Source organism: Stegastes partitus, unplaced genomic scaffold, assembly GCF_000690725.1.
Source record: "Stegastes partitus isolate 25-593 unplaced genomic scaffold, Stegastes_partitus-1.0.2 Scaffold1052, whole genome shotgun sequence".
Taxonomy (NCBI): Eukaryota; Metazoa; Chordata; class Actinopteri; family Pomacentridae; genus Stegastes; species Stegastes partitus.
The window spans coordinates 1-12,508 of NW_007578783.1; the positions used below are offsets into that span (position 1 = coordinate 1).

The 12,508-nt window shown below is 39.3% G+C and overlaps 2 protein-coding genes across 2 annotated transcripts; one reads left to right on the forward strand and one right to left on the reverse strand.

Moving 5' to 3' along the window:
* Positions 1 to 818: 818 nt before the first annotated feature.
* LOC103367467 (torsin-1A-like) lies at positions 819 to 5,040 on the forward strand (the record flags this gene model as incomplete). Its single annotated transcript, XM_008295493.1, has 4 exons — positions 819 to 1,097; positions 1,190 to 1,365; positions 2,691 to 2,818; positions 2,921 to 5,040. Coding segments are annotated over 4 exons (828 nt in total), but the record flags the coding sequence as incomplete, so codon positions are not given.
* Positions 5,041 to 9,089: 4,049 nt separating this feature from the next.
* LOC103367462 (NSA2 ribosome biogenesis factor) lies at positions 9,090 to 12,364 on the reverse strand. Its single transcript, XM_008295488.1, has 6 exons — positions 12,216 to 12,364; positions 10,651 to 10,838; positions 10,396 to 10,546; positions 10,080 to 10,259; positions 9,761 to 9,953; positions 9,090 to 9,393 (listed from the first exon to the last, which is right to left on the reverse strand). The coding sequence occupies exons 1-6, from the start codon at positions 12,216 to 12,218 to the stop codon at positions 9,326 to 9,328; spliced, it is 783 nt and encodes a 260-aa protein (XP_008293710.1). The 5' UTR covers positions 12,219 to 12,364; the 3' UTR covers positions 9,090 to 9,325.
* Positions 12,365 to 12,508: the final 144 nt, after the last annotated feature.

The following is a 12,508-nucleotide window of genomic DNA, read 5'->3' on the forward strand; positions in this document are numbered from 1 at the left end:
ACCTGAAGATGTTCAGTTAACCATCACAGAAAATGATTAAGAGAAGCAAATACTTACAATTTAGAATCTGGAACTTGATAGTGTTTGGTATATTTTCTTTAAAAAGTTGCAGGTTAATTTTTTTTGTTGACTTATAAAGTAATTGTTTCAGCCCTAAATGAACACTAAAAACTAAAGAAACCCTCATTGATGAAATGAAAGGTGTCATGCATGCAGAGCCTTAAGACCATTCGGCCTGTTAGTCTCACATGTTTGCAGTGTATGAAAAAGAAAAGCCCCTCAGAGACTCTGGCAAGAGTCTTTAGTTCAATCTGAAAAGCAGAATTAAAATATTTTCTAGGGCAGATTTGGGTTTTTATTCAGTGAGCCAGTGGACCAGTCTGCTTCAGAATCTGAAAGCAGCTAAAGTTATTGTTGCCTTTAAATGGATATTGAATCCCTCCTCTTCCAGGGGATTTTTGAAATGTTTTATGGCCAAAATGCAAAATATATTTAATTGTGTTTGTGTTTAAGTGTTTGATTGCTCTTTAGCTATATGCGTTTTTATTGTTATGTTTGTGGGTTTCATGATTTCTACTTTTCTGTCTCCAGAAGATTTGCTCTATACTTCTTGTACCTGTTAATGCACTTTTGCTTCACAAATAAAGTTAGTTTGAATTACACTTAAAGTGTTTCTGTTGTTTGACCTGTAACCTGTTTAATTAATGAATCACTACAGCAGATAAGGTGGGACCTCTGGCATACTGCCATGGTGAAACAATTTTAGAGAGTTATTTCAGTCACATGTTTGCAGCCACTAATCCTGCTAACCTTCTACTGGGAACTCTCCAGGTCTCAAGACTGACCTGGACGACAAACTGTTTGGGCAGCACATTGCGTCGCGCATCATCCTAAAAGCCGTCAGTGGATTCATGAGCAACGACAACCCGAAGAAGCCGCTGGTGCTCTCTCTGCATGGATGGACCGGCACCGGGAAGAACTTTGTTAGTAAGCTGATTGCTGATAACATTTACAGGGAGGGAATGGACAGCAACTTTGTTCATGTTTTCACGTCCACACTTCACTTCCCACATCCAAGTCAAAATGCCACCTACAAGGTAAGGAGCACCGTACATTTGACCTCTAAGTGAAACAAAGTGAAATAGTCATGTTCAGTCATCTGTGGAAATGTTTCGCTCTTTCTCCTCAGTCTCAGTTACAGCAGTGGATCAAAGGCAATGTCACCAGCTGTGAACGCTCCATGTTCATCTTCGATGAGATGGACAAGATGCACCCAGGCTTGATCGACAGCATTAAACCCTACTTGGACTACTACGACAAGCTCGATGGAGTTTCTTATCGGAAATCAATCTTCATCTTTCTCAGGTGAAAAGCTGACAGCATTTCCAAAGGGTGGGATTGTGTTTCATAATGGGTTCCAGTGTCTGGATTATTTTGAATCTGTTTCCAAGCTGGAAACATACAAGGATTTCTTTAACTCCACATCCAACAAATCTCCTGAACATTTCACTTTCCTGCCCAGTTTAAAAAGTCACATTTGCCTCTCTGTCGCTGTTATAAATATAGATGGCAGACCGTCTTAAAAGTTCCAAAGTAATGAAGCAACAACAAAATGGGATATTTGTGGGAGGCTACTCACACCAACGTTTGTGTTTAGTGGTCAACACACCTGTATTCTGTGAGCTGTCAGACTGTGGTTTGTGCCAGTACGAGGTAGCCTCCGAGTAACATTAAGTAGCAACTAAACATCAGCGATTGACTAAATATGAATTACTTTTTTTATTTTTTGCTTCTGTAGGACAGTCCTTCATTCACTAGCAAACAGGGTTTTTTTTCTAGCAACAAAAGAAAAGTGAGTTGTGATCGGGTTAATGAATGTCTCAGTGATAAAATACAAGGTGAAAGCCCTAAAAGCCTTCAGCACCAAGGAACGTTTATAGTTTAGGTGTGAGAGTTAACTGCTGTAGCTTATATTAGCACCATCATCATGTTTGTCTTTGTAAATGGAGTTATTGGAGTTACCTATAATGTTGTTAGTGTGATTGGAAGATGCAGGTGGTCAGTAACCGCATGAAGTAGGCGTGGTTTCTCAGAAAGATGTCATTTGAAAATGCATCACTGGTCGTTTGTAACACGAGCTGAGAGGGACAACGGACAACTGAGACCATCTCCATGTTGATAATGATGTAAATAAAGTGAACTGCATTGTAAAACTGGAGGTTTAAACCAAGTTTTCTTCAATTACATAATGTTGCATAATGTAATTCTGGCAGAATAGTGACGGTGGATGCAGACATTTCAATGAGTTGTTTGACCACAAACGAACCTCTGTGTGTTCAGTGTAATGTTTTCCACCAATATGCAGTCATTGGAGTGTATTTGGTCTCCATCTGGATTGTTGGGATGGAAAGCCAAACCAAGACAACCCAACAGAGCATCGAGAATTTAGACAATAGACATCGAAGCATCATGTTGCACTACAAAGTACATTTGAGGTCCACAGTCTTGCAGTTGTTTTTAAGAAAGTAAAACCAGCACTTTATTATTCTTCCCCTACAAGATTGTCCTACAAAGCCATGTTTAATATAATCTATAACTGTATATGTCAGATGTTTGATAAGTATAAAATTGCAGGGGACCAAAAGATCATCAAATTTGAATATGCTGTCTATTTCTTGTCTTTCTTATAGCAATGCCGGAGGCGAGCGCATCGTAGAAACAGCCTTAGATTTCTGGAAAGGAGGACGAGATCGAGAAGAGATTGAGCTCAGAGACCTGGAAATGTCACTGTCACTCTCAGTGTTCAACAACAACCAAAGTGAGTGTAAATTCAATAAATGCTTGAGTCATTAGAATCTAAAAACTAGTTTTGATGAGGAACATTTTACTACTGGAAGTGTCTGTTCATCTCTCCCTGCAGGTGGCTTTTTTCATACAAGTTTGATTGACAAGAACCTGGTGGACTTCTTCGTCCCGTTCCTGCCTCTGGAGTACCAACACATAGTCCAGTGTGCCATGGCCGAGATGAAAGACAGAGGATTTGATCCAGACCGGGACGTGGCGGACAAAGTGGCCAGAGATGTAGTCTATTTCCCCAAATCTGAGAGAGTGTTCTCCGTCAAAGGGTGCAAGACGATAGCGAGCAAGTTGGACTACTTCACATAATGTCGGCATCTGGCGGACTCTGTTCAGTCACTGTGTGCACTTTTTTTTAAAGAAAAACTCTGTCAGCCAAATGACTAATGAGAGGAAGTCAAGCTGACTGAAGAGGTCTCTGGAGGTTTTATCTGTCTGACCCTGTGGCCATCGAGATGATACCGGGGAGCCTTCTCCAATGTTGCGTCTCACTTACACGGAATGAAGGGCCTGATGAACACAGCGCCAGCTCAATGAAAAAATAATAAGATTGGAATGTAAGCCTTTGTAACTGATTAAGGAGCTGATGTCTGCTTTTATGTCGAGAGAGTCTTGAAGACGGTTTTATTTTCCCGAGAGCTTTTTAAATGACTAAGCTGTACTTCTGTCAGTGAAACAGTCACTGTTGTGCATTTGTTTTTATAAATCTGTATTCCATTTGCGTGGATTACTGGAAGCACCTGCCTTAATTTTTAATTTCACATTTTTTTTAGTTTGGTTATCCTGCCCATATGTTATCTGTACATACGATTCAGTTAACGAAGATGGACTTTGTGGGTGAGGTCATCACAGCAGAGCTGGATGTAGAGATGGATAATTTTTTTGATACAGACACACATGATGCAGAAAAAACTTTGTATTGTGTAAAATCAACATTGGCAAGTAGGGATGTCCCCAAAGAAGTGTTTCTGTCCCCAATCCAATCCAAATAATTTAATATTTACTTTCTGCTGATACAGAGTCCGAATCTGATAACATTTTTCTACAAACACTTCAAGTTTGCATTGTCAGTTAATTGACTTATTGATACTGCTGGCCATGATTGGTTAAACATTTTTTTTTTACAATTTTTATCCCCAGCTTCCTGCTACAAACTGTGCTCTCTCTTTACAACACCTCTGTGACAGCATACATAAGCGAAGGACTGGGTTTCTGCTGATGCTGATCAGTTTAAAAATCCCTCGATTGATCACGATCTTAGAGATAGGATCAGGACGTTCTTATTGGCCAGACATGTTTTCCATACTGTTGATTGCTAATTTGGTTTGTATGATACATTTCAAATATATTCTGTTATACACTAATCAGCCACAACTTCAAAACCCCCCTGCCTACTATTGTATAGGTTCCCCACATGCAGCCAAAATGATTCATAGGGGCACGGGATTGGTGTCTGGCACCAGAACCGTAGGGTCCTGTGGGTTGTGGGCTGGGGCCTCCATGGATTGGCCTTGTTCCTGTGTGTCCCATAAACACCGAATCGGATTGGGATCTGAGGAGTTTTGAAACTGGGTCAAAGCCTCTCTGTTGTGTTCCTCCAGTTGTTTCTGAGCAGTTCTAGAGGTGTAGCAGAGTGCACCGTCCTGCTGGAGGACACCTTATGTCGGGGAGTGATTCATGTTGTGTCTGATGAGTAATGTATTATAGATATGTTTGTTTGTGTATGTAGTGAAAAGTCAACACGTGATCTTACCTGATGGGATACTTGTTTCTTTCACCGTGTCACTGGAGCTGCATCAGGATGGCAGTCTTGCAAGATGGGAGTAACATGTATGTACTTATTAAATGCAGACCGTTCAAAAACTTGAAAGATGTTTTACACGAGTGGTTGATTGTCCAGCTAATGTTATTTTAAAAGAAATAAGATCTGTTCCCCAAATTCTGCTGAACAGTTTTCTGCAAAATACAACACTGCATTACATTTTGCTTTGGGACAGGGTTAAGGAAGATGCGTCGTAACATTTCTGTGCGAGGAGATATTCTGCTGCTTTTGACGGCGCTGCAAAAACTTTTTCTCCACAACTGCCTCTCGTTACCTCTGACTGTGAAAGATTGCTGTTGATGTGGATGGAGAGTTGTCGTTTGAAATGAAAATCACAAATTAAATGTTAAGTTTTCTTGGTGTCACTGCTTCTGATGAATGCCTCACACTTTGGTAGTACATGATACAGCTGTATGCAAAGGTTTGAGTGTGTTTCATATTGTGTTGCTATTTTTTTTTCTTTTGCATGTGAAAACAAGTAATGAGAAACCCTGCAGCTAACTGACAGAATTAGTAATGCATTGTCACATGCAGGCAGAAGTACCTGAAAAGTCTTGGAAGTTTAACAGTTTACTCATTTGGCCTTCAATGACTTGTCAGGACTTCTTAAGCAGGTTAAGAATGTCATTAGGAGCTGCCTGTTGGTGACAGACTGGAAAGAAACAGGAGTTGGGTAATAATCAAATAGCTTGCGAAATGCAAATGTGCAAAGTGCAACTGTACCCACAGGTAAAATAAAGAAGAGCATTAACAGTTACGTCACCCTGTGCTGGATGTTACAGGCAGCTCTTCCCCTGCTGAGGAGGTTTGGGCTGCAGAGAAGCTGAGAATATACGACGTAGTACAAGTGGACATGTTTGTTGTAAAATCAAGAATAATAGGTCTTGAATAGAAATAGGTCTTGAAACAAATGCAAAGGGAAATTTTGTATGTCACAGGGATTTGAATAATAGTCACACAAGCTGTATTCAGAAGAGCTTCTAAAAAGATGGATGGACGGTGCTGTTTCAGTCGTTCATAACTGTTAAACAGATTTAGTTTCATTTTGTTGGCCGTACTGTAAGTATAAAACTCAAATTGCACTCATTCCAGATAAAAAAAAAAATCACATTACAAAGTGTTGCTGCTCTATTTCACGCGCTTCAGTCACTAAAATTTGAAACTGGTTTATCATTATTTTTGACTGTACGCATTAAATCCTGTATATGCTTTCTCTACCTGGCTCCAGGTTTAAGACCTGTTCCATAGTTTTGTGTCATTTCAGATCTGAAACACCTTCAGAAATCAGCATGTTTTCTCCTGCTGCTGCACGTCCTGTGTTTCCAGTAGGAACAAATGTATTGTGAGCCGTTTCCTGCCACTTTCTCTCTCCAATAACAGAGTAGCCTGGATCCAGTGACACAGGATGACGGAAACGCTTCTCAGTAAAGACAAGTCAGAGTGAAAGGCTTAGAGGTCGCTCTTTTTCTGAGCCATGATTTTCCCAAATCCCAGATAGTGGAGTTTAATAACTGAGTAACAGCCAGCTCATAGTGAGGAATAACATGGGCAGACGTACACAATATTTGGAGGACTCAGTGCTTTAAAAAAATATTCACCATTAACTCGAATTGACTTTTGTCTGGGTGACGTTGTTCATGCAGGTGAGTCAGTGCACCTCTCACTACTTCTGTCTATCCAGATGACACCCTCGACTTCCTCTGCTCTTTTACTGCCTCCTTGTGCAATATGCAGCTGCCCTGATATTACTCAAGTTTCCTACTTTCACATATGAGAACTCTGCTATGAGGTTCACTCTTTTAGGTTTGACGTGTTATAAATCACTTAGAACATATGTTGTTGAATCTTTTAAAGCTAAAAGATACTGGTTATTTATTCAACCCAATATAAAAGACTTTGCTGTGTTTGAGTTTACTGCCTAACAAACCCTACAACATGTTGCAATGTGACAAAAAGGGAAAGTCTGAAAAGATGTGGTCACATTGACTGTAGGGTCATCATGTTGTATGTGTACCTTTTGCTTTGTTAAGATGATTTTTCCTATTTAAAGTTAATAATGTGTTGCTCTGTGGCTGTCTGTTTTACATTACAAACAACAAATTAAAAGCTTTTTTGCATTTGTGGTTGGCTGGATCGGTTTTGAATAAAAAGCCAAAGATGAGATCTGAGTACATATAAAACACTTGGCGCTGACTAACACAGCTGTCACTACAGCTGTCACTACAGCATGAGGCCTAATGCTGGAGTTCCTTCAGGCCACTGAAATAAAGGTTTTCAGTCCAATCCAAGAGGTTGCCGTTTTATCGTAGCCTTGACATTTAGAATTCAATATGAACCTGGACATTACATGATCGTATATATTTGAAAAGTCAACCTCAATTTTTTTCTGTATAATTCTGACAACATGAGGTAATGCGCTCTGCTCTGCTTTGTGCCATAAGGCCATCCCCTCAGGGAGCCCTTTTATTTCATGTTTCTGTTTTTACTCTCTGGATCAGGCTCTTCTATTGTAGGGGTTTATAGATACCAAATGTTTCCTCTGGTCCTTCACCCGCTTCACAGCCTCTGTAGCCTCTGGCTCTGCTTGGTTTTTAGGGACTTTAAAGTCAAAATGTGGATGTTGGATGCAGTGTAACCGAGAACAGGTGTGAAACTGTTCCTGCAGGGTGGAAGGTAAACACGTAGACAAAATAAAATGCCAGTGTGGAGAAATGATGGAGATAAACGGCTGTGAAAGGGTCACTCATGATTCCAACAACAGGGATGCAAGTCAGTTTAAAAAAACAAAAATCAAGTCAGCTGTCACATCACTGCGACTTTCTGAGTGTAACCTCACAAATGGCATCAACTCACCAAACCCACAGCACTGAAGTTCAAGTTGTAGCCCATAACACCTGAACTTGTATTGAATGAAAGGAAAAGCTCTTTTTATGGTTTTACTCCTAAACTAATAGAAAAATGGAAAAATCCTTTTGGTGCAAATCTCAGGGAGGTTTTAAATGTGCTTTTTAAATGTGCTTTAGTAAGAATTACCCAACAGATAGTGCAGACTCACACAAGTACTTAGTTTATAGTACTGTATATAGCTTTCTGTGGAAATGTAGTTATTTATGTGGGATTCAATCAAAAATGTGTGTGTATGTGCATGTGTGTGTTTGTGTGTGTGTGGAACAGAGACAAGAAAACAAAACAAAAAAAACGTACAAAAGTCTAAAAAAAACAAATGACTGACAGCTCAGGATGACAGAAAAACTGATGGGTCAGATCCAGGGCCAGCACATGACATGTCTGACAGTTCAACTAACACAAGGACACTCCATGAAATAAACTGGCTCATTAGATACTTTATGTTGATACAAGCAGTTGCAGTTATACAGCTCAAAGTAATGATTTATCTCTGAGCTAATGTCTGTTTTCTTTAGCACTCTCTCCAAGACCACAACAGTAAGAAGGCTCAGATCAAGGAGTCGACCCAGAATGTGAATCCACATTATTGTAGACAGATGTGGAAAGAATTATTATAGAGACACGAAAGGTGAGACTAAGAAGAAATGAATTCTGTTGTCTTATTATTTTGTGTCTGCTGCCTTGTGCTGGAGCTGTGAGGTGACAGTTCTAACTGCTGCATCTGGGATTTTTTTCTTATGACAGTTCAAAATCTAAGAAGACAAAGAAACAGTGAGGGGAACCTCAGGATGAGCAAAGATTAAAGAATCATTGTATTTAAATTACTGACTCATGGCCAGCTAATATTAGAATTAATATAAACATGCACAGTATTTAGTGCACTGGGTGCCTGAAATAAACTCACTAACACTTGAACTAGAGTTGTATTTTGTCTGGGTAATGCTGTATATTCAAATGAATCGGTGCACTCTCACTACTTTAGTCCATCCAGATGACACCCTCTACTTGGATCTACTTTTACTGCCTCCCTGTGCAGCTGCTCTGGTGACTCAAGTTTCCTACTTTCACATGAGAACTCTGCTGAGGTTCACCAGCCTCTTTTACATCCCTACAGCTCACTTACAGATCATCAGATCTATGAGAGGTAAAGGACACTGATTATTAAATCTAATAGAACCAATTTTTTTTAGCCATGTTTATTTTACTACCTAACAAACTTTACAAAATGCTGCAATGTGGCAAAAAGGGAAAGTCCTAAAAGCTATACTCACATTTATTGTAGGGCCATTGTATTGTATGATGTAGTTTCCTTTTACTTTGTTTATGATGTTGTCGACTTGAAGTGTAACATGTGCTACTCTGTTGATGTGAACAAGGCTTGTTAAATCTACGCTTCATGTGTTGGGCCTGTGTCCATGTGCATCAATGTGGCCACAAAAGATCTGGTTACATCAGCTGTAAATAGACCCCCATGTAAAAGCTAGAAGGACGCAAAGTGTAGAAGTAAAAGAAATATGACATCATATCAAGTTTATTTATATCAAGTTTAACACGGTAATCATCCCGTTTCTTCATCTTTGAGTGTCCTTTTTGTTACAAAAAACGTTTCCAAGCATGGCATCGGCGATCCTCATGACAGTCTGGTGAATTGAAGGCCATTGGTTGTCGCATCTTTGATGTAATCTACACTCTTAATGTAAATTAAGAGTTCCTGGGCAGTTACCACACAGGCTGAGAGTCTTAGACCAGTAGAACTGCATTAATGCAGCCGTCGTTCTCTGGGTTATTTGTCACCTGGGCGTATTTACCTGGAAAGTAAAAGGCATATTAGTTACTGGTTTATCATCTATACAATATTTACACTAAATATCACATTTTGAGAAACTAATTAAAATATATATATATTTTAAGTGAATAGATATTGGTGAGATACGATGAGACCATTGTTTTCCAAGCTGATGTTTTTCCACCATCTGGGTTAAATGCAGTTTATAATACACAGATTTCCAGGTTCGTACAGAAATATGTAGCTGTCCTAATCTGCTTCTTTAACCCTTTAAACTGAAAATGGAAGCTGGATTTATTTTTTACAGACTAATCTGAGCTATTCCCAAAACGGGTAATCATGTGAACCACCCGGTGGTTTTATGGATTCACACAGAATTGTGGACTCACCCCAGATAACTTTTCCTCCTTGTGTAACCAGGCCCAGCTCGCTGACATTGACCTCTACGACTGTTCCTTTTGTGATGACTCCCAGAGACGTGTAGAGAGGGGAGGAAGGGTTCTTCTTCACTCCGAGGATGGGAAGACAGAATGTGGCTTTCAGCTCTGGATGTGTGACGTGAGCCTTCTTAAAACGCAAACCCTAAAAATAGAACAAAGAGAAGGAACACCAATTTAGATTTCACGAATGTTGTTGAAGATTATTTTAAACACAGACTCAAATAATATAATTTGGAACATTTAAAGTCAAACTACACTGTGATCTTACCATGGGTCTGATGAAGCGTTCATATTTTGGAGGTTTACGGGTGAAGCCGTCGCCAACAAAGCAGACTTTTGTGACCATTCTCTTCCAGGCTTTCTTTTGTCTCTTTCCTGTTCTGATGACTTTAAGCACTTCTGTCTCGCCCTGAGCGCGCACCTTCGGCAGGGGCACCTCCCATTTCCCCTGGAGAAAAAATGATGTTTGTGTTTACGAACCAGTGGGGCTATACCAAGCCACCATAATATAAACCATCACATTTTTTTTTTACTATAGATGCTACAGAAAAGCAGCTGACATGCTTATTTCAACAAATACTCACAGCCTTCTCTTTCCTCTTCTGTTTGATCATGTTGGAGAGAACTTTAGCGCGGGACTGTCCCTCTCTGTCCAACAAGTAGGCTGGCACTGCTCCCTCTGGGGTCTTATCATCATTCTTCTGTTTGGTCTTCCTCTGTTCGTGCATTTTGATGCTGTAAAGACACAAGTCAGAATTGTGGCACATTTCTTATGTGTTGTATTTCCAAACAGCCAACATTTAGAAAGACATAACCAGTTTTTGTCCTATTCCACTCACGTCTTCTTCATCTGGATCTTTTCTGCGTGTCTCTGTTTGTGGTACAGTTTGGCCTTCAAGCCAATCATCTTCCTGGCTTTGTGGGAGCGCTCGTGAGCCTCACGGCTCTCCTTCTTCCTTTTCTTTTCATGATGGTCCAGGCGGTAGCCGTGCCGCTTGCGGTGCAACTCAATATGCTCGTTCTGAGGCTAAAAAAAAAAAAACAAACATGAAATTCAATTAAACTGAATTACAAAGGCAAATAGTAGAAAAGCTTTCGCTTTGTGCAGAAATCTTCCCCTTCTATTTCCAAGTAAAACTACTTCACAGAATTTTGTGAACTGCATAGGGGCTCAAGCTTTGGACAGATACGACCCAACAATGTTCTTGATGGTGGAAGCTTCAGGAGCTGATATCTCAGACATTCTGCATTTTAAAATTTTACATTTTTGTATACAGTATTAAACTGATGCTTAGGAACAAACGGGGAAAAAAAACAAATCTGTCAACTGATTGTTTGTTGTACAAGAAAAAAATCCCTAACACTGTATGTTTTTAAAAGCAAAAATGTGAAGCGTTTAATTGATTAAATGGGAAAAAAAGACTGACTGGTTTAGAGTATTGTAAACAATTATTAATTGCAGAAATAAATCTCTATGTTCCTCGTATCTCTGTGTGTTCTATCATAGAAACTACAGTCAGATGTAAAGGTCAGCTTTGTACCAACCTGCCTGAATAGTTTTTTAAAATCACATCTTAAAAACTACTTCTTTTAGATTTCGTTATGACTTTTATTGCATATTAAGTTCTTTTTTATTGATTTTGTTTGTAGTGATTATTTTAGTTATTAGTTGTTTTTTTTAAACATTTGTGACTTTTGTTATTTTATTGTTGTACATTGCATTCTTGTTATCCTGCTTTAGCTTTTTCTGTCAAAGCCCTTTGTAGACATTCGTTGTAGAAAGTGTAGCTATGATAATAAAAATTATTATTGTTATTACTATTATTATTGCTGTTGCTAAAAATATATATAAAAAATAAAAAATCCAATAACGTGAACAAAACGAGAGAGATAAACATGTCACTTGCTGAGCCAGATGGCTTCGGATCCACAGCAACATTGAATGTACAATACAGCGTTGTATTACAGTAAAACATGTCTGGACATGTCCGTCTGATAACATCACACACTTGGTGGTGTTAAATTCAAGGGGGTTTGATAATGCCACTATAGATTCAACGTTTAAAGATGAAAAACCGATGGGCACCAGGAATGGATGTAAACAAGCTCACATTAATGCTCAACATCTGTGAGTGGAGACATTTTGGGCTGTTTTGGACTGAAAAAATGAAATGATGGATATCTAAACCGTTATTTTTTTAACAGGAGGGATTACATTTCGGATTTAGTCTAACTTTTACACGTCAAAACGACCTGCCATAGGGGTCAAACAGTTCTCATAAAAACACCTGCCATGAGCCGCGAGGCCACATGTACACCGAAGCTAACGCTAGCACGAAGAGCTAACGCGCTAACCCGCGTGATAAAAGCTAAATAATAGCCTTTAAATGAGTTGTTTTCTTACCATTTTGTGTGAAGGGCGTTACGTGTTACGATGAAGAGGCTGTAGGTGGTGACAGCTGGTGAAAACACAGAGTATTCGGTGTTTCTTGCTTCAGGCTCGGGGTCTTTAGGTGTTGTTTTCCCCGTAGCCGATACTTAGAGGAAGTACGACAACATGTGATAACCGGATATCCGGTGAATTGATATGGACGGCTGTAGTTTTTTTTTTAAAAAGCTTATTGTAAAACGAGTATAAAAACGTATTTGATATTCAGATCGGATATAAAAGCTATACATATATTTTGTAAGTATACG

Coding starts and splice junctions, on each gene's coding strand:
- LOC103367462 (XM_008295488.1), bottom strand. Junction 10,547..10,650: donor AAGATCCAGATGAAGAAGAC/GTGAGTGGAATA, acceptor GTGTCTTTACAG/CATCAAAATGCACGAACAGA. Junction 9,954..10,079: donor AACGCTTCATCAGACCCATG/GTAAGATCACAG, acceptor TTCTATTTTTAG/GGTTTGCGTTTTAAGAAGGC.